This window comes from Eurosta solidaginis, chromosome 5, assembly GCF_040869045.1.
Source record: "Eurosta solidaginis isolate ZX-2024a chromosome 5, ASM4086904v1, whole genome shotgun sequence".
In the NCBI taxonomy this organism is placed as follows: domain Eukaryota; kingdom Metazoa; phylum Arthropoda; class Insecta; order Diptera; family Tephritidae; genus Eurosta; species Eurosta solidaginis.
Genome location: NC_090323.1, coordinates 109,810,853 through 109,832,502, shown reverse-complemented (window position 1 = coordinate 109,832,502; position 21,650 = coordinate 109,810,853). Strand labels below are relative to the sequence as shown.

General features: G+C 35.7%; 2 protein-coding genes across 6 annotated transcripts in view; both read right to left on the bottom strand.

The window, feature by feature from the left end:
* The window catches only part of LOC137233479 (uncharacterized), a 10,629-nt gene extending 6,353 nt beyond the window's left edge, over positions 1-4,276 (bottom strand). The window contains exon 1 of the mRNA XM_067756520.1: positions 12-4,276. Coding sequence (XP_067612621.1) covers positions 12-926 — 915 coding nt within the window. The 5' untranslated portion in view covers positions 927-4,276. The remainder of the gene's footprint in view (positions 1-11) is intronic.
* The window catches only part of LOC137233476 (uncharacterized), an 807,788-nt gene that overhangs the window by 315,660 nt on the left and 470,478 nt on the right, over positions 1-21,650 (bottom strand). For all 5 annotated transcript variants that reach the window (XM_067756516.1, XM_067756517.1, XM_067756518.1 and 2 more), the window contains exon 6: positions 4,284-5,575. In XM_067756516.1, coding sequence (XP_067612617.1) covers positions 4,284-5,575 — 1,292 coding nt within the window. The remainder of the gene's footprint in view (positions 1-4,283; positions 5,576-21,650) is intronic.

Sequence of the window (21,650 nt, the reverse complement as noted above, 5' to 3'; positions counted from 1 at the left end):
CTCTCTACTACCTCGTATCTGCTGGTCAAAAATTTATTCATATCATCCCAAAGTGGGAGCTCTTTTCGGGAGCTAAGGGATTGTTCCCATAGTGAAAGGCTTTCACTTGGCAGCTTTGATGAGCAGAGGTAAACGAGGATTGGGTCCCAGTCCGTTGTCGGGATTCCTTGAGTGTTAAGGGTTGACATGCAGTTGTTGATTGTCGTCTGCATCTTCTGTATTTGTTCTCCGTTTTCAGCGAATATTGTGGGCAGGTTGAACAGTGTCTTCACTTGGTTGTCGACGAGTATCCTTTTGTTCTCGTACCTAGACCTGAGCGCTTCCCAGGCAAGCTCGAAATTATCATCGCTCAGTGGGTATTGTTTTACAATAAGTCCTGCTTGAATTTTCGTTTTCAGGCGTAGGTGGTATAATTTTTGAGCGGCTGATAATTTAGGGTGGTTTTTATAGACTGCCGTGAACATATCTCTGAAGGATGGCCAGTCTTCGTATCCACCATGAAAGACTTCGGTGTCGCATGCTGATACTTTCAAATAACAACCATTTGAGTTTGAGTCATTTATTGGGTGGGCGGGTATTTGTTGTTGGTTGGTGCTAGCAGTGTTGAAAGTTTGTAAGGCTTCCAAGATTTCAGATTTGCATGTTTGATAGGTTTCCATGCATTTAGCGAATTTTTGCTCAACCGAGCCGCTAACATCTGTGTAATTATCGGAGAAACTTACTTCTCGATGGGACGCTAGAACCTTTGCCCATATTTTATCTAGGTCTTCTAATTTGACCTTAAGCATACACTCTGATAAATCGGTAGTTTGGGAGGGTGACCATCTTGAGCAGTAAACCTCTACTTGATTACCGTCATATATGAATTCCTGCAGGCATTTATCTGCAGTGGTCAATTTTTGGGTTTCGTCCGACGATTTCGGCATTATAAACTAATTTGGTTTATTAAAAGGGGAGCTTTTATTAAGCTGTGAAAATCGAAAAAAAATTTTGTCAAAAAGGCAATAAAAATTTTGTTTTTTTTTTTTTGAAACCAGCCTAATGTACGCTTGGTTCTTTATACGGACTTGTCTCAGCGCTTCTGAGTACAAGTAATGTGGGTATATATAATGTAAATGTGTGTTCACTGGGGTTTTGTTTTTTTGAGACCCGCCTAATGTATGCTGGGTTTTTGGTTTGTTATGTACTTGTCTCAGCGCTTCTGAGTACAAGTAATATGGGTATATATGTATGTATATATATATATGGGTAAAATATATTTGCCGGTAAACTGTGGTGTACCAACAATACTTTTTGGTTGCAAATGCCAATGTACTTGATCTGTATTAACAAAGTAAATGTATGCAAAATATGTAACCGATGATCTTCTTTGTTGATTCCTTCTATTATGCTATTATGTAGTTACATATGGTTATGCAATTACTTTGTTGAGGGTGGGTTTTTGGCTTATGCAAAAAGATATACAAGTACGTGTGGGTGATATGGGTGCATATACTTGTAGATTTGTATGCAAAATTATCTTGGGTGCACCGGTAAAATAAACTTTGAGAGAAGTGAAAAAATTTGGCAAAGTTCGTTGCTATGGGTTTTTTATAAAATATATGTATATATGGGTAAATTGGGCAGCGGTGAATTTCACGCTGGAAAAATATACATATATAGCTCGTGGATGATTACCGAACTAAGTGGGTATATACATATATTACATATATACGTATATACTTTTATAATTAAGTCGGTATTTAGCGCAACGAACTTTTTGGGTATATAGAACCGGGCTGTGGGTTTTCCGTTGGTACGGGAATAAAAATTTATGTATTAGGTAGCTGTTTTTTTGGAACAAAAATCTAATGGTTTTGTAAGGGACTGTACTTTTTTGTCCCAGTGTGTAAGAAAATGAAATTTTTTTCCGTTAAGGCTTTATGATATGGGTTATATACCCCGGGTCCGGATCTTTAGATCGGAGGGTTATATAAATTAGGGAATTTTAGATTTCGGGTCCGTACTTTAGACGGAGGGAATATATATGGGAATATATTGGGTAACGAGAGTACTTACTCAGACATTTTTATGTTTTAATGTGCTCCTCGTTGATATGTTTTGCTGTAATGTTGTACCTCCTTTATGTTGTGTGTGTTTGTTGTATTGTTGTAATTGTAATATATGTTTTTCTTTTTTAATTAACTTTTAAAAAAATTTTTTTCAAAATGTTTTTTTTTCTTTTTCCAAAAAGCGTTTTTCTTCTTCAACACCTTACTGCTTTTTCTTTTATATATTTTAATGAAATTTTTTTGGTGCACTAAGCACTTTTGTATTTTTTCGTTTGTTTTGCGGGCAAAAATATTTAAAAAAAATCCCACTTTCTTTTCTGTGTTTTTTCTTTATTTTCCAAAAAAACTCTTTTTCCCAAATAATTATATCTTTTTCCAAAAAAATTGTTTTTTTTTTTTAACAAACTTTTTTCCAGCACTTTATTCTTCAGTTTTTCTCTGTTGCGTTGACCAAATTTTGGGGTTTGTTTTAAACAAAATTCAAATTTTTTTTGTTTTTTTGTTTTGATATTTTTGACATTCGGCGGCGGCGTGCAAAACACGACCAAAATCGGCGGCGGCGTATATCTCTAATAGGTATGTCAAAGATTGAAATTTGTATTGGAAACCAATTTTCGCTTCTATCAAAAAAGCTAGAGCCTATTTTAATTGACTATAATTACGAACCATTGTATTCACAAGAATATTTTTCTTAGAAAATAGAGAAAAATTCTATATTGATACTGCAATTTGCAAACCCACAAACCAGTAAAGATACACTATTTGGCCTAATACCGCTAAGAATGCAACTAGGAACATTCTACTAAGACCTTTTATAATCAATTTCCTATTCTCTAATTGTTAAATCACCACTTGAGAACGTATGTACATATGTAGGTTAGTAGTTTTTCAAACACGTACCTTTTATATGGCACATTGGCAATACTAAATTTAGAACAATGAAAATTTTCGTTGAAATATTTGCCATTTGATTTTTTATTATTAAATTTTTAATACAATTTATTTTCCAAACATTTGTCTTAATTGCATTCATTTGAATGCTTATTCTGTGTTGAAAAATTCGTGTTTCACTCAATTATTTCATTCTTTCTTCAGGAGTGCATACTTCCACTATTGAGTGAAGAGTGGGTTTATTGTTAAGTCACATTCTTACCAAGGAATGAATGAATGAAGAAACAGAAATCTTAAATCAATTATTTAAAATGATTGCACAGTTTTAAAGCTCTGCTAATCGAAACCAAACTTATAAGGATGTGTTATCGACGAGGTATAGATTTGTTATACCTCGTCGATAACACACCTACAAACCTTTACTTTCTTTTTTCTCCCTTCTCCTTCTCTCCTTTGCTTTGCTTTCCGTGCCTTGCACTGCCTTGATTAGCTGTCTGATTTCGCTCATATAAACTTTACCATGTACATTGCTCCCACATTACGCTACAGTGTAGTGACTACACTCAAAAAGTTATCATCAAGGCGATGCCATCTAGGCATCAATGTGCAATTTTTGCTTATCTTTTTTTTTCGTCATCAACGATCTTATGTTATTGAAATTTTCGAAATATTAGTTTCATACATGTATTTGTCAAGTTAATAGACTACATACAAATGTAATGCGTTTTATAATCAATCTAGTATTAAATGTTATCATAATGAAACTAGGAAATTTATACAGGTATCATTTTGATACATTTTAAGGGCGAAACAAATATTTTCCATGGGCAAATCAATAGTCAAGATACAAAATTGATACTTTTAATTATACTTTTTATAATATTTATCGTTGCATTGATACCACGAAAATGATACCGTTTATAGTTTCATTTTTGCACACCGTGTATTAAATTAATAGTGATACTTTTTTTTTTTAGTGTACACCTACTCTTACATTCTATATTACTCCATAAGACATGCAAATACCACACAAAACGCGTGCGCTAGCACACTCTGTAGTACTTACTAGATATAGGATACCGACACACGCATTACGCATATGCTTACACATTCTGTAGTACTTTTTTCCATACACTTAATAAAATAATTTTCTATAAATAATAAAAATTATTAAAATTTTTCTACGTAAAAAACAACTGGGGTTTACCGTTCTCAACTCTACATTTTAATTGTGTAGAGTGAGGGCTATTCTTATATATTTGACTGTCGTACAACTTGAGATATATCTCGTAAAGAGCATATTTTCACTGTCACACAGTGTAATTAAACAAAAAAACTTACCCAGATATCTGTCCGCATTTTCTCCACCCTCTCCAGTATTACTTTTTCCTCCAATACGATTCATGGTTATAGCCAATGTCTGATGTGCTTCGAGGGATATGCTGCCAAAACTCATAGCACCTGTAACAAATCTTTTAACAATTTCTGACGCGGGCTCTATTTCTTTTATATCAACTTTATTTTCAGCAGGGACTAGCTCTAACTGTCCTCTGAGAGTGCATTTTTTCACGCTTTCTAATGTAATCGACTTAAAAGTTTCAAAAGAATCCCATTTTTTATTCATTGTGGCGTCTTGTAGAAAAGCAATAGCAGAAGGCTCATTTATATGAGCTTCACCTCCATTCCGCCAATGATAATTGCCAGGATTTCGCAATATGTGAGTGTCAAATAAGGTTTCACCAAAAGCCATATTATATCGTTCCAAAGCCTCCTTTGCAACTACTTCTAACGTGATGCCTCCTACCCGACTGGACGTTCCTCGAAAGCATTTATAAATTAGATCTTGACCTATTCCAACAGCTTCAAAAATTTGTGCACTCTTATATGATTGCAAAGTGCTTATACCCATTTTGGCCATCACCTTTGATACTCCAGTTTCGATAGCCTTAGCATAAGCAACATAAATCTGCTTATCCGAGAGATCTGAACTAATCACACAATCATCCCTCAGCGCTTGGGCTAGCTCAAAAGCCAAGTAAGGGCAAATAGCATCCGCCCCATATGCAAGCAGTACACATATATGGTGTACTTCACGAGCCTCTGCAGTTTCTACTATTATTCCAACTTTCATTCGTTGTAAGGTTTCTATTAAATAATGATGCAATGCACCTAATGCTAGCAGAGCCGATACAGGTACTTTTCCACGTCCCGCATTGCGATCAGATAAAATTAACAGCTGATAACCTGAGCAAGCAGCATTATGCCCCTGGCGGCATATATTGTCTATGCACTCGACATAACCTCTAACTCCATCATCAAGTCTGAACGTAATATCCAATACCTTACTTTTCCATCCCCTGTGGGTGTTCCTTTTCAATAAGTTTGTGTCAGGTATGCTTAATATTGGATTTGGTAGCCAAATCCGATGTACTTGTTTAGAAGATGGCTCTAGTAAATTGGCCTCTGGTCCTAAAGGACACTGCATCGACATCACCACTTTTTCACGGAAAGGATCAATAGGTGGGTTAGTTACTTGTGCAAACAATTGTTTAAAATATTCGTATGGTAATGGTTGAAAGGCAGATAAGCAGGCTAAAGGAGCATCATTCCCCATCGAACCAAGAGCTTCTTTTCTGCAAATAAAAATGTTTGATACATCAATAGGTGTCATAAGAACAATAATCGCAAAAGTATTATTATTATATTCAAAGCCCTTCGAGCTCGATTTCAATATTACGTAGAGCCTTGTAAATTGTCAGGTCACCAAATCAACAACTAAAACAGATTTATCAGTCATCAGGGCTGATTAATTCAACACGGCGCCTACATACCACAACCACAATAAAGCAAAGCTTAACGACAACCGTAGCCAAGCATTGGCTTCTTGATTACCTTGAAAGCGGCAGCCACCAATATAAATTACAGCAAACAGTAGCGAAAAATTTAGAAAAAAATATGAATTAGGTTTAAAAACGCCCAAAAGAATGATTTTAGCTGTTATTTACTTCTATTTTAGTTTTTATTGACAAAATAAAAAGGACGCCACTCACTAACGCTTCCCAAAAATAGAATTAGGTTTTATCTGGCTACAACGACTTTCGTAATTGACTGTCGTACTGCTCCGTCGCGCCGAAAATAACGACACTCATAACATGAGTCATAAGAATATGTGTTAACAACAAGCAGACGAAGACTATCCCAAACCTGACTCCCAACCAGTGTAGCCAGAACTTTTTCAGAAAAAAGGCTAGATTGACAAAAATAAAAAGCTAAATAAATAATAGTTTAAAAAAACTAAAACAACACGCTTTTATAGCTAATCGAACTAAAAAGTAGAAAATAATTTTCAATTAAAAAGAGTTTATATAACAGTAGTATAAGGTCAAACAATCATTTATAGTTAATCATTTCAAAATAAAATTATAATAAAATTTTAGATATCAACAGAATAATTTAATTCACGTAAAAAGCGTGCTTGATATTGAATGTTACAATCATTCTATTGGCAACTATCTGAGAGGAAAGATATGAAATGTAGTCAAATGCACCCCACGCTTTTTAATCTGAATTAAATTATTCTGTTAATAACTTAAATTTTATTATACTTTTATTTTGAGATGATTAACTATAAATGATTGTTTGACCTTCTACTACTGTTATATAAACTCTTTTTAATTGAAAATTATTTTCTACTTTTTAGTTCGATTAGCTATAAAAGCGTGTTTTTTTAAGTTTTTTTTAAACTATTATTCATTTTTAATTTTTTAGTTCAAGTAATTTTAAAAGTATTTGTCGAGAGTGATGAAACCTAGAAACGCCAGCGGTCCATGGATGAATCCAACCCCACGGCACCGAAAAGGGCCAAGACGCAGGGAGGCTGGACGCAGTCTTACGCCGAAATTGCCAAGGGTCGGCAGATCATTGGCATTATAGACGAGAGCAGCGAAGATGGCAGGATCCCGAAACAACAGTGGAAGTGGATCGAGGCCGCGCTCGCTACGGTGGCCGTTAAGGTTAAGAAAGACAACCCTGGTCCACCGCCATCTTACACCGATGCAGGATGGTTCCAGGGCAATGCCAAGCTAATTGCCTGTGACGACGCCAGGTCGGTAAACCTCTATAGGGTCGCCGTCACGCTGATAGGGGTGGTATATCCGGGCGCGCGCCTCAAGCTAGTGGAGGCGCGTGATATTCCCTCAGGACCAAGGGCTAGAGCCTGGGTTCCAGTGACGCCAACGGACCCAGCTGACATCCTGGAGCTGCTCCAGGAGTACAGAGCTTGTCCTCTTCACGAGGAGGTACAAAGTACCAAATCTTACACCGCCAAGAATTGGGGGTACGTTCTTAGTGGTTAGCGATCAAGTCAAGTATTTGGGAGTCATTCTGGTAGGAAGCTATTATGGAGTGACCATATAGTGGAGCGATCCAAGAAGGCAGCAGCAGAGCTGTTCACCTGCAAGAGGGCAATTGGCACCTCCTGGGGATTCTCCCCTAAGTTGACCTACTGGATTTACACAGCCATTGTGCGCCCGATTCTTCTTTATGGTACCTTGGTCTGGTGGCCTGCACTAGCTAAAAGTACCTATCTTAAAATGCTTCAAAAGGTGCAAAGGAGTTCGGAGCTCTGCATTACCGGGGCTCTCGGTTCCACTCCAGATTCCGTTACATACATACATGGATGCATAGATACATAGATAGATACAGGCCAAGCTAATAAAAGCGTGTTAAAAAGGGCTCCAGTATGCTCTTTCGTAGATGTGACATGCATCCACTTCTATCATTAATAGAGGAATGCGTTTTTCGCATTATGTGCAAGGTTTCAAATCTATGGCCATTTGGGGTGGTTATAAGTTCAATTGACTTTATGTCCGTTAACCTTATGTCAACCCACCATCACATTATTACATTGTCATCGAGCCTTGATACGTGTGCAAAGTTTCAATCAAACTTATGGCCATTACAAGTGGTAATAAGGCCAATTGACTTTATGGCCGTTGACCTTATGTCAACACACCATCATATTAATGCATTGTCATCGAGCCTTGATATGTGTGCAAAGTTTCAATCAAACTTATGGCCATTCAAAGTGGTAGTAAGGCCAATTGACCTTATGGCCGTTGACCTTATGTCACCACACCATCACATTAATGCATTGTCATCGGTCCTTGATACGTACGCAAAGTTTCAAATTAATCAGACCTCTAGAAATCGGCGAAAATTAAGCTCAAAGATTCCGCTACATACATAGAAATAAAATAAATGTAAGGCGCGATAACCTCCGAAGAGATCTAAGGCCGAGCTTCTCTTCCAATTTGCGTCGTGCTCCTCTTAATTTTCCCTACAAATTGGCCGGATGGGACCTACATGATTTTATGCCGACTCCGAACGGCATCTGCAAGGCAGATGAGAGCTTTTCATGGCAGAAATACACCCGGAGCGCTAGCCAAACACTGCCGAGGGGCGACCCCGCTCAGAAAAATTTTCTTCTAATTGAAAACCTTATTTCTAAAAATTTTTTTGATGTTTCTTTGCCGGGACATACCGGCCAAGCTAATAAAAGCGTGTTAAAAAAGCTAACTAAAAATTTTTAAGGCTAAGAAAAAAAGCTAAAAGTTTAAGGCAACTTTCTATGCGTTTCATTAATTTTTTTCATAAAAGACATAACAGAATGAAAAATTTTAATTAACTTTTACTCCAATTTCATACAAAATAAAAAAATAGTTACTGCACTATGGTCTATAAGTTTTCGTAATATGTTTGAGGTAAATAGTTTTTAAAGGGTTTTATTTAGCTTGACTCTGTGTAGCGGCCGGCCGGCCGTTGTGAACGAGTTTTGTAATTGAAATTTAAGTAACTTATCGATAAGCTACAAGTTTGAAATTTTTAATATAGTTCAAAACCCCATGACAATGCAATAATAAGACACAAAATCCGATAGGTGGCGCATTGATCGAAATATTTAAAAAAATCGTATTTGTGATCTGATTTGGCTCATATTTGGAACACATAATACATACATGAATAGAAAGCGACATATGAAAAAATCGCCGCTAGGTGGCGTAAGGATCGAGATATTCAAAAAAATCGTATTTGTGGTTGGATTTGGCTCATATTTGGAACACATAATACATACACGAATAGAAACCGACCTATGAAAAAAATTGCCGCTAGGTGGTGCAGGTATCGATATATTCAAAAAAAAATTGTATTTGTGCTCCGATTAGGCTCATATTTGGAACACATATTACATACATAGAAATCGGCGCCAGGTGGCGCAAGGACCGAGATATTAAAAAATATCGTATTTGTGGTTCGATTTGGCTCATATTCAGAACACATATAACATACAGAAATAGAAATCGCTTTATAAAAAAAAAAAATTCCGCTAGGTGCGGCAAGGATCGAGATATTAAAAATACTCGTATTTGTAGTCCGATTTGGCCCATATTTGGAACAAATATTACATACAGTCCGGTAGAAGTGACATCAAAATACTTTGGAGTTCGAGGAGGGACAAGCACACGCGGCGCCGAGTCGAGTAAAGTCTTTGGAAGGGCTATGTATTGAGGACTTACATTGTAACAAATTGTCAGGAAGGAGTCCTTGTAATAATGAGCCACTAAATAGAATGAGAAATAATAGGCAATTAAATAAAGACTAAAAACTTGAAAATAAAATAATTGAAAACAAATTTTTAGATAAACGGTTTTATTGAAAACAATACTTACTCTAAGTAATAATAATACTAAAAGCTAGAAAATGATTACGTAGGTCCTAGGTACTAGTCATCACACTTCTCATCAATCTAGGGCGTTGATCAGACAATTAAATAAAAGCGTTGGGCGCGTGAAATTTCTAAAAATGTGAGGCGTAGCATAACCTGATTAAGGTTCAGGTGGTCTTACTTATGACTATCAATAGAAATTTGTCGCGTCCAACGCTTTCATTTTATTTTCTGATCAACGCCCTAGATTGATGAAGAGTGTGATAACTAGTACCTAGGACCTACCTAATTATTTTATAGCGTTTAGTATTATTATTACTTAATGTAAGTATTGTTTTCAATAAAACCGTTTAACTTAAAATTTTTTTTTAATTATTTTATTTATTTGTAAAATAAGAACGCCGATAAAACTATTTTCAATAAGGAAATCTACCTAATGGAACTCTAAATTCCACACTGTCTGAGAACCTCTTTTTCAAATGTTTGGTATTTGTTTTACACCGACTTCAAACGATATCTGGCAATGAATTTTTGGAGGGGATATTTTCATGACACTTTCTGGGCCACTGCAGATGCGTGACCACTGGTTAAATAAAGTTTTGAAAAAGGTTATTATGAATATGAATAAAGGAATAATGAGGTTATACTATGGTACACCAATTCTTATTCAACCTCGTTATTATTGCAGCTTATGTAAGCCTGATTTTGGGCCTTATATAAAAGATCCTAATACAGCAAGGAGTTTCTTTTAATAAGGCCTTATGTAAGTAAGCCTTAGTTTTGTTGGTCCATAAGCCTTATAATAATGTTGTAATATTGTACCTTCTGGCTTATAATAATTCCTTACGTAAGTTTTACTTTATATCAGCTATGAGCCTTACACACAACGGTATATTTCAAATAAATATTATGCGTGTTGACATAAGTACAGAAAAACAATGAGATATGCCCCCAGCGGGTTAGGGGGTTAGAATATACCCGCGGTAGGTATACCTGTCGTGCCTGTCGTAAGAGACGACTAAAATACCAGATTCAAAGGGTTGTGTAGCGCAATATATAGCTTCTCCAAACCCAATTGTCAACCTCACCTATCCGTGGCGAATTCTGTTTTATTAACACCCGAGGCTCTGGCGACCCCGAATTCATCATGGACCTAGGGGGTGGGAGGGCGGAATGGCCTAGAAGGTCGAATGTGGTCATAACAAATCGTTCCCGAGATGGTCGGGCTTGGTACCGGAACGTACCGGATCTGCATCCGACAAAGGACCATCAACTCGATAACACTCCCCAAGGCCTTCGGGGAGTGTATTTATCGCTACAACAACAACAATGAGTTATCCCATTCGTGTGGATGCGATTTTCAACGGGTCGGGTCCGTCATTTTAAGCAGCATATATGTATCATTGCATAGCTCTTAGAAACCCAATTAAATGTTTCTGAAATCAAAAATTCAATTTCGCTCGGAAGCGGTTTCGAAGCAGATGAAACGGTCATAGAATCGAGTGGCAAGCACACGGAAAATGATGTTAGGTTGATGTTGCCTTAATAAAGTTACTACACCTGGATTTCTGTCTACCATAATGCCAACATTATTTATTCCTTAGCCCCTCAATTTTTTTAAATCTAGCCCAAATTCATTACATGTTCTTAAAATTGAATCTACATAAAACTATTTATCTAGATTTTCTAAAATTTTGAAAAAAGCTAGAAAGAGCTACAAAATTTCTAAACAAAAAGCTAAAAAAGAGCTTAAAGCTAAATCACAACTTTTCAAGCTAAACGGAGAAAAAAAGCTAAATCTAGCTTGAAAAAAAGATAAAATGGCAACACTGGTTAGCACTCGTGGTCTGCAAAAGACCCATTAGTTTTAGATTGAATGCTTTGTATCTTTTACATTCTATACAAAGTTTAACATGCTTCGTAATATCGGCACGTATGCCTGGCCAAAAATAACGATTACCCTGAAAGAAATGGTGCTAGTAAAATCAACAAATCGGTTCTGTTGTTCTTGACTTAACGGAGATTCGGTGAATGGATCGTATTATGGTTAATTCGACCGAGTTCTTTGTCAAACGGACAAATTAGGTTAGTCATTTCAACAGAAGAGAAATTGTCGCTCTTAAGTTAACAAAATTGTGTAAAAACTGACAGATTCCTGGTCAATTTAACTGATTTTTCTGTTAACACAACTATCTTACAGGTCATTTCAACGGCGATCAACTGTCAATACATGAGCAAATTTCAAAGAGAATTTTACGCTCACTGCGCTCTCTACTTTGTACTTATGACGATGGTGCCACTTGTTAAAAAAAAAAACACCAAAATAAGAAAACCATCAGATCGAAAAAACACACAAAATGGGAAAACAACAAAAAACTAGTTTTTCAGTTATCAATACAAAACAAAAAAACCCTTTTTTGAATTTACTGTGCAAAAAATTATGAGATACCGGGCACCTATTTATCGGGTACAATTTTGCAACTTCTCCTACAAGCGAAGGGCAAAATTGCACCCTCCTGTTGCAAAAGTTTTGTTGGAACGAACAGGATTTTTCCAAAGTTAGTAACATCTCGATTCAATATTACGTAGAGCCTTGATACGTGTGCAAAGTTTCAATCAAACTTATGGCCATTACAAGTGGTAATAAGGCCAATTGACTTTATGGCCGTTGACCTTATGTCAACACACCATCATATTAATGCATTGTCATCGAGCCTTGATATGTGTGCAAAGTTTCAATCAAACTTATGGCCATTCAAAGTGGTAGTAAGGCCAATTGACCTTATGGCCGTTGACCTTATGTCACCACACCATCACATTAATGCATTGTCATCGGTCCTTGATACGTACGCAAAGTTTCAAATTAATCAGACCTCTAGAAATCGGCGAAAATTAAGCTCAAAGATTCCGCTACATACATAGAAATAAAATAAATGTAAGGCGCGATAACCTCCGAAGAGATCTAAGGCCGAGCTTCTCTTCCAATTTGCGTCGTGCTCCTCTTAATTTTCCCTACAAATTGGCCGGATGGGACCTACATGATTTTATGCCGACTCCGAACGGCATCTGCAAGGCAGATGAGAGCTTTTCATGGCAGAAATACACCCGGAGCGCTAGCCAAACACTGCCGAGGGGCGACCCCGCTCAGAAAAATTTTCTTCTAATTGAAAACCTTATTTCTAAAAATTTTTTTGATGTTTCTTTGCCGGGACATACCGGCCAAGCTAATAAAAGCGTGTTAAAAAAGCTAACTAAAAATTTTTAAGGCTAAGAAAAAAAGCTAAAAGTTTAAGGCAACTTTCTATGCGTTTCATTAATTTTTTTCATAAAAGACATAACAGAATGAAAAATTTTAATTAACTTTTACTCCAATTTCATACAAAATAAAAAAATAGTTACTGCACTATGGTCTATAAGTTTTCGTAATATGTTTGAGGTAAATAGTTTTTAAAGGGTTTTATTTAGCTTGACTCTGTGTAGCGGCCGGCCGGCCGTTGTGAACGAGTTTTGTAATTGAAATTTAAGTAACTTATCGATAAGCTACAAGTTTGAAATTTTTAATATAGTTCAAAACCCCATGACAATGCAATAATAAGACACAAAATCCGATAGGTGGCGCATTGATCGAAATATTTAAAAAAATCGTATTTGTGATCTGATTTGGCTCATATTTGGAACACATAATACATACATGAATAGAAAGCGACATATGAAAAAATCGCCGCTAGGTGGCGTAAGGATCGAGATATTCAAAAAAATCGTATTTGTGGTTGGATTTGGCTCATATTTGGAACACATAATACATACACGAATAGAAACCGACCTATGAAAAAAATTGCCGCTAGGTGGTGCAGGTATCGATATATTCAAAAAAAAATTGTATTTGTGCTCCGATTAGGCTCATATTTGGAACACATATTACATACATAGAAATCGGCGCCAGGTGGCGCAAGGACCGAGATATTAAAAAATATCGTATTTGTGGTTCGATTTGGCTCATATTCAGAACACATATAACATACAGAAATAGAAATCGCTTTATAAAAAAAAAAAATTCCGCTAGGTGCGGCAAGGATCGAGATATTAAAAATACTCGTATTTGTAGTCCGATTTGGCCCATATTTGGAACAAATATTACATACAGTCCGGTAGAAGTGACATCAAAATACTTTGGAGTTCGAGGAGGGACAAGCACACGCGGCGCCGAGTCGAGTAAAGTCTTTGGAAGGACTATGTATTGAGGACTTACATTGAAACAAATTGTCAGGAAGGAGTCCTTGTAATAATGAGCCACTAAATAGAATGAGAAATAATAGGCAATTAAATAAAGACTAAAAACTTGAAAATAAAATAATTGAAAACAAATTTTTAGATAAACGGTTTTATTGAAAACAATACTTACTCTAAGTAATAATAATACTAAAAGCTAGAAAATGATTACGTAGGTCCTAGGTACTAGTCATCACACTTCTCATCAATCTAGGGCGTTGATCAGACAATTAAATAAAAGCGTTGGGCCCGTGAAATTTCTAAAAATGTGAGGCGTAGCATAACCTGATTAAGGTTCAGGTGGTCTTACTTATGACTATCAATAGAAATTTGTCGCGTCCAACGCTTTCATTTTATTTTCTGATCAACGCCCTAGATTGATGAAGAGTGTGATAACTAGTACCTAGGACCTACCTAATTATTTTATAGCGTTTAGTATTATTATTACTTAATGTAAGTATTGTTTTCAATAAAACCGTTTAACTTAAAATTTTTTTTTAATTATTTTATTTATTTGTAAAATAAGAACGCCGATAAAACTATTTTCAATAAGGAAATCTACCTAATGGAACTCTAAATTCCACACTGTCTGAGAACCTCTTTTTCAAATGTTTGGTATTTGTTTTACACCGACTTCAAACGATATCTGGCAATGAATTTTTGGAGGGGATATTTTCATGACACTTTCTGGGCCACTGCAGATGCGTGACCACTGGTTAAATAAAGTTTTGAAAAAGGTTATTATGAATATGAATAAAGGAATAATGAGGTTATACTATGGTACACCAATTCTTATTCAACCTCGTTATTATTGCAGCTTATGTAAGCCTGATTTTGGGCCTTATATAAAAGATCCTAATACAGCAAGGAGTTTCTTTTAATAAGGCCTTATGTAAGTAAGCCTTAGTTTTGTTGGTCCATAAGCCTTATAATAATGTTGTAATATTGTACCTTCTGGCTTATAATAATTCCTTACGTAAGTTTTACTTTATATCAGCTATGAGCCTTACACACAACGGTATATTTCAAATAAATATTATGCGTGTTGACATAAGTACAGAAAAACAATGAGATATGCCCCCAGCGGGTTAGGGGGTTAGAATATACCCGCGGTAGGTATACCTGTCGTGCCTGTCGTAAGAGACGACTAAAATACCAGATTCAAAGGGTTGTGTAGCGCAATATATAGCTTCTCCAAACCCAATTGTCAACCTCACCTATCCGTGGCGAATTCTGTTTTATTAACACCCGAGGCTCTGGCGACCCCGAATTCATCATGGACCTAGGGGGTGGGAGGGCGGAATGGCCTAGAAGGTCGAATGTGGTCATAACAAATCGTTCCCGAGATGGTCGGGCTTGGTACCGGAACGTACCGGATCTGCATCCGACAAAGGACCATCAACTCGATAACACTCCCCAAGGCCTTCGGGGAGTGTATTTATTGCTACAACAACAACAATGAGTTATCCCATTCGTGTGGATGCGATTTTCAACGGGTCGGGTCCGTCATTTTAAGCAGCATATATGTATCATTGCATAGCTCTTTTGTCTACATGTGACTTAGAAACCCAATTAAATGTTTCTGAAATCAAAAATTCAATTTCGCTCGGAAGCGGTTTCGAAGCAGATGAAACGGTCATAGAATCGAGTGGCAAGCACACGGAAAATGATGTTAGGTTGATGTTGCCTTAATAAAGTTACTACACCTGGATTTCTGTCTACCATAATGCCAACATTATTTATTCCTTAGCCCCTCAATTTTTTTAAATCTAGCCCAAATTCATTACATGTTCTTAAAATTGAATCTACATAAAACTATTTATCTAGATTTTCTAAAATTTTGAAAAAAGCTAGAAAGAGCTACAAAATTTCTAAACAAAAAGCTAAAAAAGAGCTTAAAGCTAAATCACAACTTTTCAAGCTAAACGGAGAAAAAAAGCTAAATCTAGCTTGAAAAAAAGATAAAATGGCAACACTGGTTAGCACTCGTGGTCTGCAAAAGACCCATTAGTTTTAGATTGAATGCTTTGTATCTTTTACATTCTATACAAAGTTTAACATGCTTCGTAATATCGGCACGTATGCCTGGCCAAAAATAACGATTACCCTGAAAGAAATGGTGCTAGTAAAATCAACAAATCGGTTCTGTTGTTCTTGACTTAACGGAGATTCGGTGAATGGATCGTATTATGGTTAATTCGACCGAGTTCTTTGTCAAACGGACAAATTAGTTTAGTCATTTCAACAGAAGAGAAATTGTCGCTCTTAAGTTAACAAAATTGTGTAAAAACTGACAGATTCCTGGTCAATTTAACTGATTTTTCTGTTAACACAACTATCTTACAGGTCATTTCAACGGCGATCAACTGTCAATACATGAGAAAATTTCATAGAGAATTTTACGCTCACTGCGCTCTCTACTTTGTACTTATGACGATGGTGCCACTTGTTAAAAAAAAAAACACCAAAATAAGAAAACCATCAGATCGAAAAAACACACAAAATGGGAAAACAACAAAAAACTAGTTTTTCAGTTATCAATACAAAACAAAAAAACCCTTTTTTGAATTTACTGTGCAAAAAATTATGAGATACCGGGCACCTATTTATCGGGTACAATTTTGCAACTTCTCCTACAAGCGAAGGGCAAAATTGCACCCTCCTGTTGCAAAAGTTTTGTTGGAACGAACAGGATTTTTCCAAAGTTAGTAACATCTTGTTCAAGTTTTTATGAATTTTCACTCACGCGAACGAATTTAATAAGATAATAAAAACATCCTTTTTTAATGTTGATGTTTCCGACAACATAAAAATTTAAGTTGTTTTGGAATCGTTTCAACTTAAAGTGTTACGAAAATTAAACTTGCCGAATTACATGTAAAGTTACTCCAGTGGTGAATTACCTTATAGCGATTTGATTCTTTACTTTTCTATAACTTACAAGTTCTCTATTTAAAATGTTTCTAAGCTGGAGTCGCCCCTCGGCAGCCTTTGGCAAGTGCTCCGAGTGTATATCTGCCATGAAAAGTTCTCAGTGAAAACTCATCTGCCTCGCAGATGCCGGTCGGAGTCGGCATAAAACATGTAGGTCCCGTCCGGCCAATTTGTAGGGAAAATCAAGAGGAGCACGACGCAAATTGGAAGAGAAGCTCGGCCTTAGATCTCTTCGGAGGTTATCACGCCTTACATTTATTTATTTATATGGCAACATAGGTACTTTCGTACAAAGCTGTCGCAACAAATTTTTTTGTTCATTTGACTGCTAAAACGGTCAATTACGAATCAACGATTTGTGCGCAGTTGATTGAACATCTGGTTGCGATGGATAAAAATAAACAGAAATTTCGGTTGAATTGACCCGTATTTCGGTTGATTTTACCAGCCTTTTCCCTTCAGTGTTGGCGATTAGGTACTAAGTTAAGTAAATAATTAGTTAAGCGAAATAGAAACAGCACTCTAGTAACAGAAAAAGGACTAATAATACATATAAGCAGGATACGAAATTAACTACCGAAAACATTTCATTCCAGGCTACTTTTGATACAATTATGCCTCGCTGAGGTTCAAACACTAGATTACTCAAATTCACAGCTAATCACTATAGAGAAAGGACTGGCAAAGCTACAGACCGGAACATTCAGGATAATACATGAAACTGACATAGAAAAATGTGCTGAAATCCTCGATCATATCGACTCAAAAGCGGAAATCCTAGTCAAAAACCCAAATTACCATTTTCTATCCCACCTAATACCTTAAAAAAAATGTACATAAGTAACTTAAAAACACAGAAAAAATTATAAATTTCTTGAGTAGCGCGTGCAATGGATTACCGACAGTCCGAACCACGAAGATCATGAAATAGTATTAAATAAAGTGAACAATGTCCTTAAGAATAACAATAACCAGATCCTTATCAATAAGCTTACAGTTGGAAAAATTAATGAAATTTCCAGCTGTTAAAATGAGGAAGGAATTATGTTAAACCTCTTACCTTAACAATCGGTTGTATCAGATATATATTATATATATGACCGATCTTAACGATTTTTTAGGCAATAATATATTTGTATGTTTGTAATGTATTTGTGAGCATCCGAAGCTGCTAGCGGTTAAAATGAAGAAATTACGTTAAACCTCTTATCTGAACAATCGGTTGTATGGGATATATGTGGGAATGAGAACAGGTAGTAAGGATAGTCTGGTAACTACAAACAATAGAGAAAGGGTGGCAACGTCCAATGAGCCGATGGCAAATGGCGTCCATCACGAAAGTGCAGTTGAAGTTGAAATGCATAATACAGGTCTACAAGTAGGATATTTAGCAACATGCACATACACAGCCACGCTCACCTGATAAAATGCTTGTTCTTGTTCATATTTTTGTGGATGCTATTTGGTACTGTTGTACTTCTTAGGTCCAAGAAAAGTGTAGTAGTAGCTGCTAACGAAAACTGCGTAAAATTTTTATTGTAAAATTAAAAAGAAATATCTTTATTTACTTTCAAACGAGCACTTAATTACATCTCTCTTTAAAATCCATATCTTTTGGACAATTTTAATTAACAAATTGTGATACTTTATTACCGGGGACGATTGCTAAAACCGGACCAAAACCGTCGGGGATGGTATTCAGTCCTATTCTGCATTTCGACTTTGATTGGAATTTTTTCGATTTGGCAATTTTGGTATTCTGTGTTCCAATCTCTTTCGATCCAACTTCGAATCGTTCGATTTTGTGTATTCTGCATTTCGATCGTGGTTCCGTTTTTCTAAGTTGCAAATTTTTTGGCGAAAAAATATTTTCTTTTTATTTTTTTATTAATTTATAACAGAATTTTAACAAAAATGTGAGCAAAACTTGTTAAGAAACGTAAAAGGCTTGATGATGACTGTTTTTATATGTTTCCAGGTCAAAAACAACATGTCGATGTCGAAGTCCTTGGACGTATTTGCCCCACAAAAGTATCGAAATAAAGTCGAAAGTTTTTTTTGAACCTAAATAAGAAAATAAGTCATTAAACTTTACCACTTTTAAGTTCAATTTCTTACAATTCGTCACTCATCTCAAATGGATTACACAAATCTCGCAATATTTGCCTTTCCATTCTCGCCTGGTCATTTTGGTATGCGTTGCTTTCCAACTCCACAAATAATGCCGCGGCTATTGATTCCAGTATAATAGACAGCTATAATTTGTGTCTGTTCGTTGGGTCCAGTTATATGCCAAAGCAAGCTGCAGGAGTAGAGGAAGGTGAAGCGAAAACGTAAACAATCCTTGCGGAAAGAATAAATAAATCTTCATAAAGTACTATAGGCCATTGCAATGAAATTAGCATTCATAAAATTCAGAAAATGTCAACTATATTCGTGCAGGAATCCGTTTTAACAAAACTTGGTGAACACGGCAGGGAATTGGTCAAAAGAACGACAAAAACACACATACAATTATGAAAGTACTTCACTCAAAAAAATATCACATTGCGGCAATATATTCTATTGCTTTTTTTTCTACAAAATGGCGTGGATAATAAAATATAAACGTTTTTCAGTGTTTTTTTACAAATTTTCTTTAATTTATTTTGTTACAATGTTCACACATTCCGTACAAACAGCTGATTTCGAAAAATCATTTGCTCTTCCTCTTCTAGTTACGATTCCGTCGTAATTCAGAATACCCAACTTCGATTAAAGCGGAGTGTAGAACGGGAACGTAATCGAAATGCAGAATAGGGGTGATTAATAGACGCGTTTTTGCCTCGCTTCCAATAATTCGAATACTTTTTCGCCTTTGGACTATTGATAATAGGACAAAACGCGTATTTTCATTTCTCTTTCCACATTTTTGGACGGGTTATTGCAGTCGACCTCGGTTTCAAACTGTTTTCGCGGAGAACTTTTGAACGGGTAGAAAAACTTAGCACCCGTATTTGTATTCTTAATGCTCGAATAACTAAGTGTCCTCAGATACCCCAATTCAAGACTTTTATGTAATTTTCTGTATGACCCATATAGGTGCACTACATTTTCATACTAAATTCGTTCAAAAAAATTTACCATCACAGCAACCCATATCTGATATTCCGCTTCTTTTTTTTTACTTCCCTGCGTAGCTTTCCATGGCAGCAACACCGGTAATTTTGACACTTCGTTCAGTGTCAAACGCATGTTCCACGTAGGTTCCACTGAGTTCCACAATAGTTTGACACTGACCGATAGTTTGACACTGAGACAAAAAGTGCAGTGAAATATGTACCAATATGAAAATGTAAACTGTAAAAAACGTATTGAATTGCCAAGGAAAATGTGTGCATATCGAAAACATGTAAAAAATGTTAAAAGTATTAAAGATTGAACATTGAAAACTTATTTGGAAAAAATACAAGTTATGGCGTGTCTATGCAAAAAGCAAAAATTCGAAGAAAACAAAATTGCACAAAGACAGTGTTCGAATGTGTATTCGCTCATTGAAACGTTAATTTCAAAATTGTAGAAAATGTGTGTACTAAAATCATACGAAGAAAAATAGACACGAAAAGTTATGAAGTAAAGAGAATATTTGAGTTTGATCGCTCCTTGGAACGCCAATTTCAAAAGCAAAGAGTGTAAAACCAAAACATCTTCTTCAAATAAAAACGAAAAGCAAAAGCAAAGCGCGCATATGCAAACAGCGTTGCCATATATATTTTATCCAAGTCGTCAAACGCCGCCCAAAAAATCGTCATATCTATGGCAACCACCAATAACAACCAAAGTTGAGTTAGGAAGAAGTTGGGTTATTATCAGGGGACGTACGATTGTATTCGTCGGAAACCACAATGAAATCGCCGGATTTCATTCAATAATATGAGCTTTTCTGAAAATTGTCTTTGATTGTTATTTTTTGTTGCCACATAGAACATATAAAATCGTCTTCAATTCATTTCGTTTTATTTTATAAATAACAAAAACGTCAAAAAAATAAAAGTTGTATTACATACAAAAGGTACTTGTTTTCAGTCATTTTAACAATACAAATTTTTTGTTTTTTTTGAGCTCGAATCGAACCTCCTATATCATTTTAGTTTCTTAGTTATACATTTCGCGTTAATTTTTTTAGCATATTTATTGGCGGTTTAATATTATGACAGGAAAAGTTATTCAATTTTAAATAATCTTGGGCTAGCAATATTCCTTTCAATGTATCAGTTTCCAGACGGTTTCGGATTTTTGTTTTGTTTAAATTTATTTTAGAAAAAATACATTTGCTGAAGAGTGTGGCAAGCACATTAGATCTGCAACGAATGTACATAAATTAGAAAAAGCGTATGTAGAGTCAGCTCTTAGTATAGTATAAGTATTTTTCCAAAAAAAAAACTTCTGGAGGAACCTTAGAAATGTATTCAAAATAGAGGAACTGTGGCATTTATGGTATAGCGTTTAGTTTTTGTGCAATTTTGGCCAAACCAAAAGTCCAATTAACTTCTTTTTTGTCACATTTTGTTTTGTGAAATATCATCTAAAGCGTACTTTAACCAAAGTTGTATACCACCAACAGTTTACAATTTACAACACGAAATTCGGGCCCGAAATGCCAATTCCCCAAAAATATAATGTGGTAATGTAGTACACCAACGTAGGCTAATTTGGTATAATATACCATTTAACCCGAATAATAACCAGATCAGTTTTACTAAAGAAAATATTAAATAACTTATTTTAAAATTTACCAATTT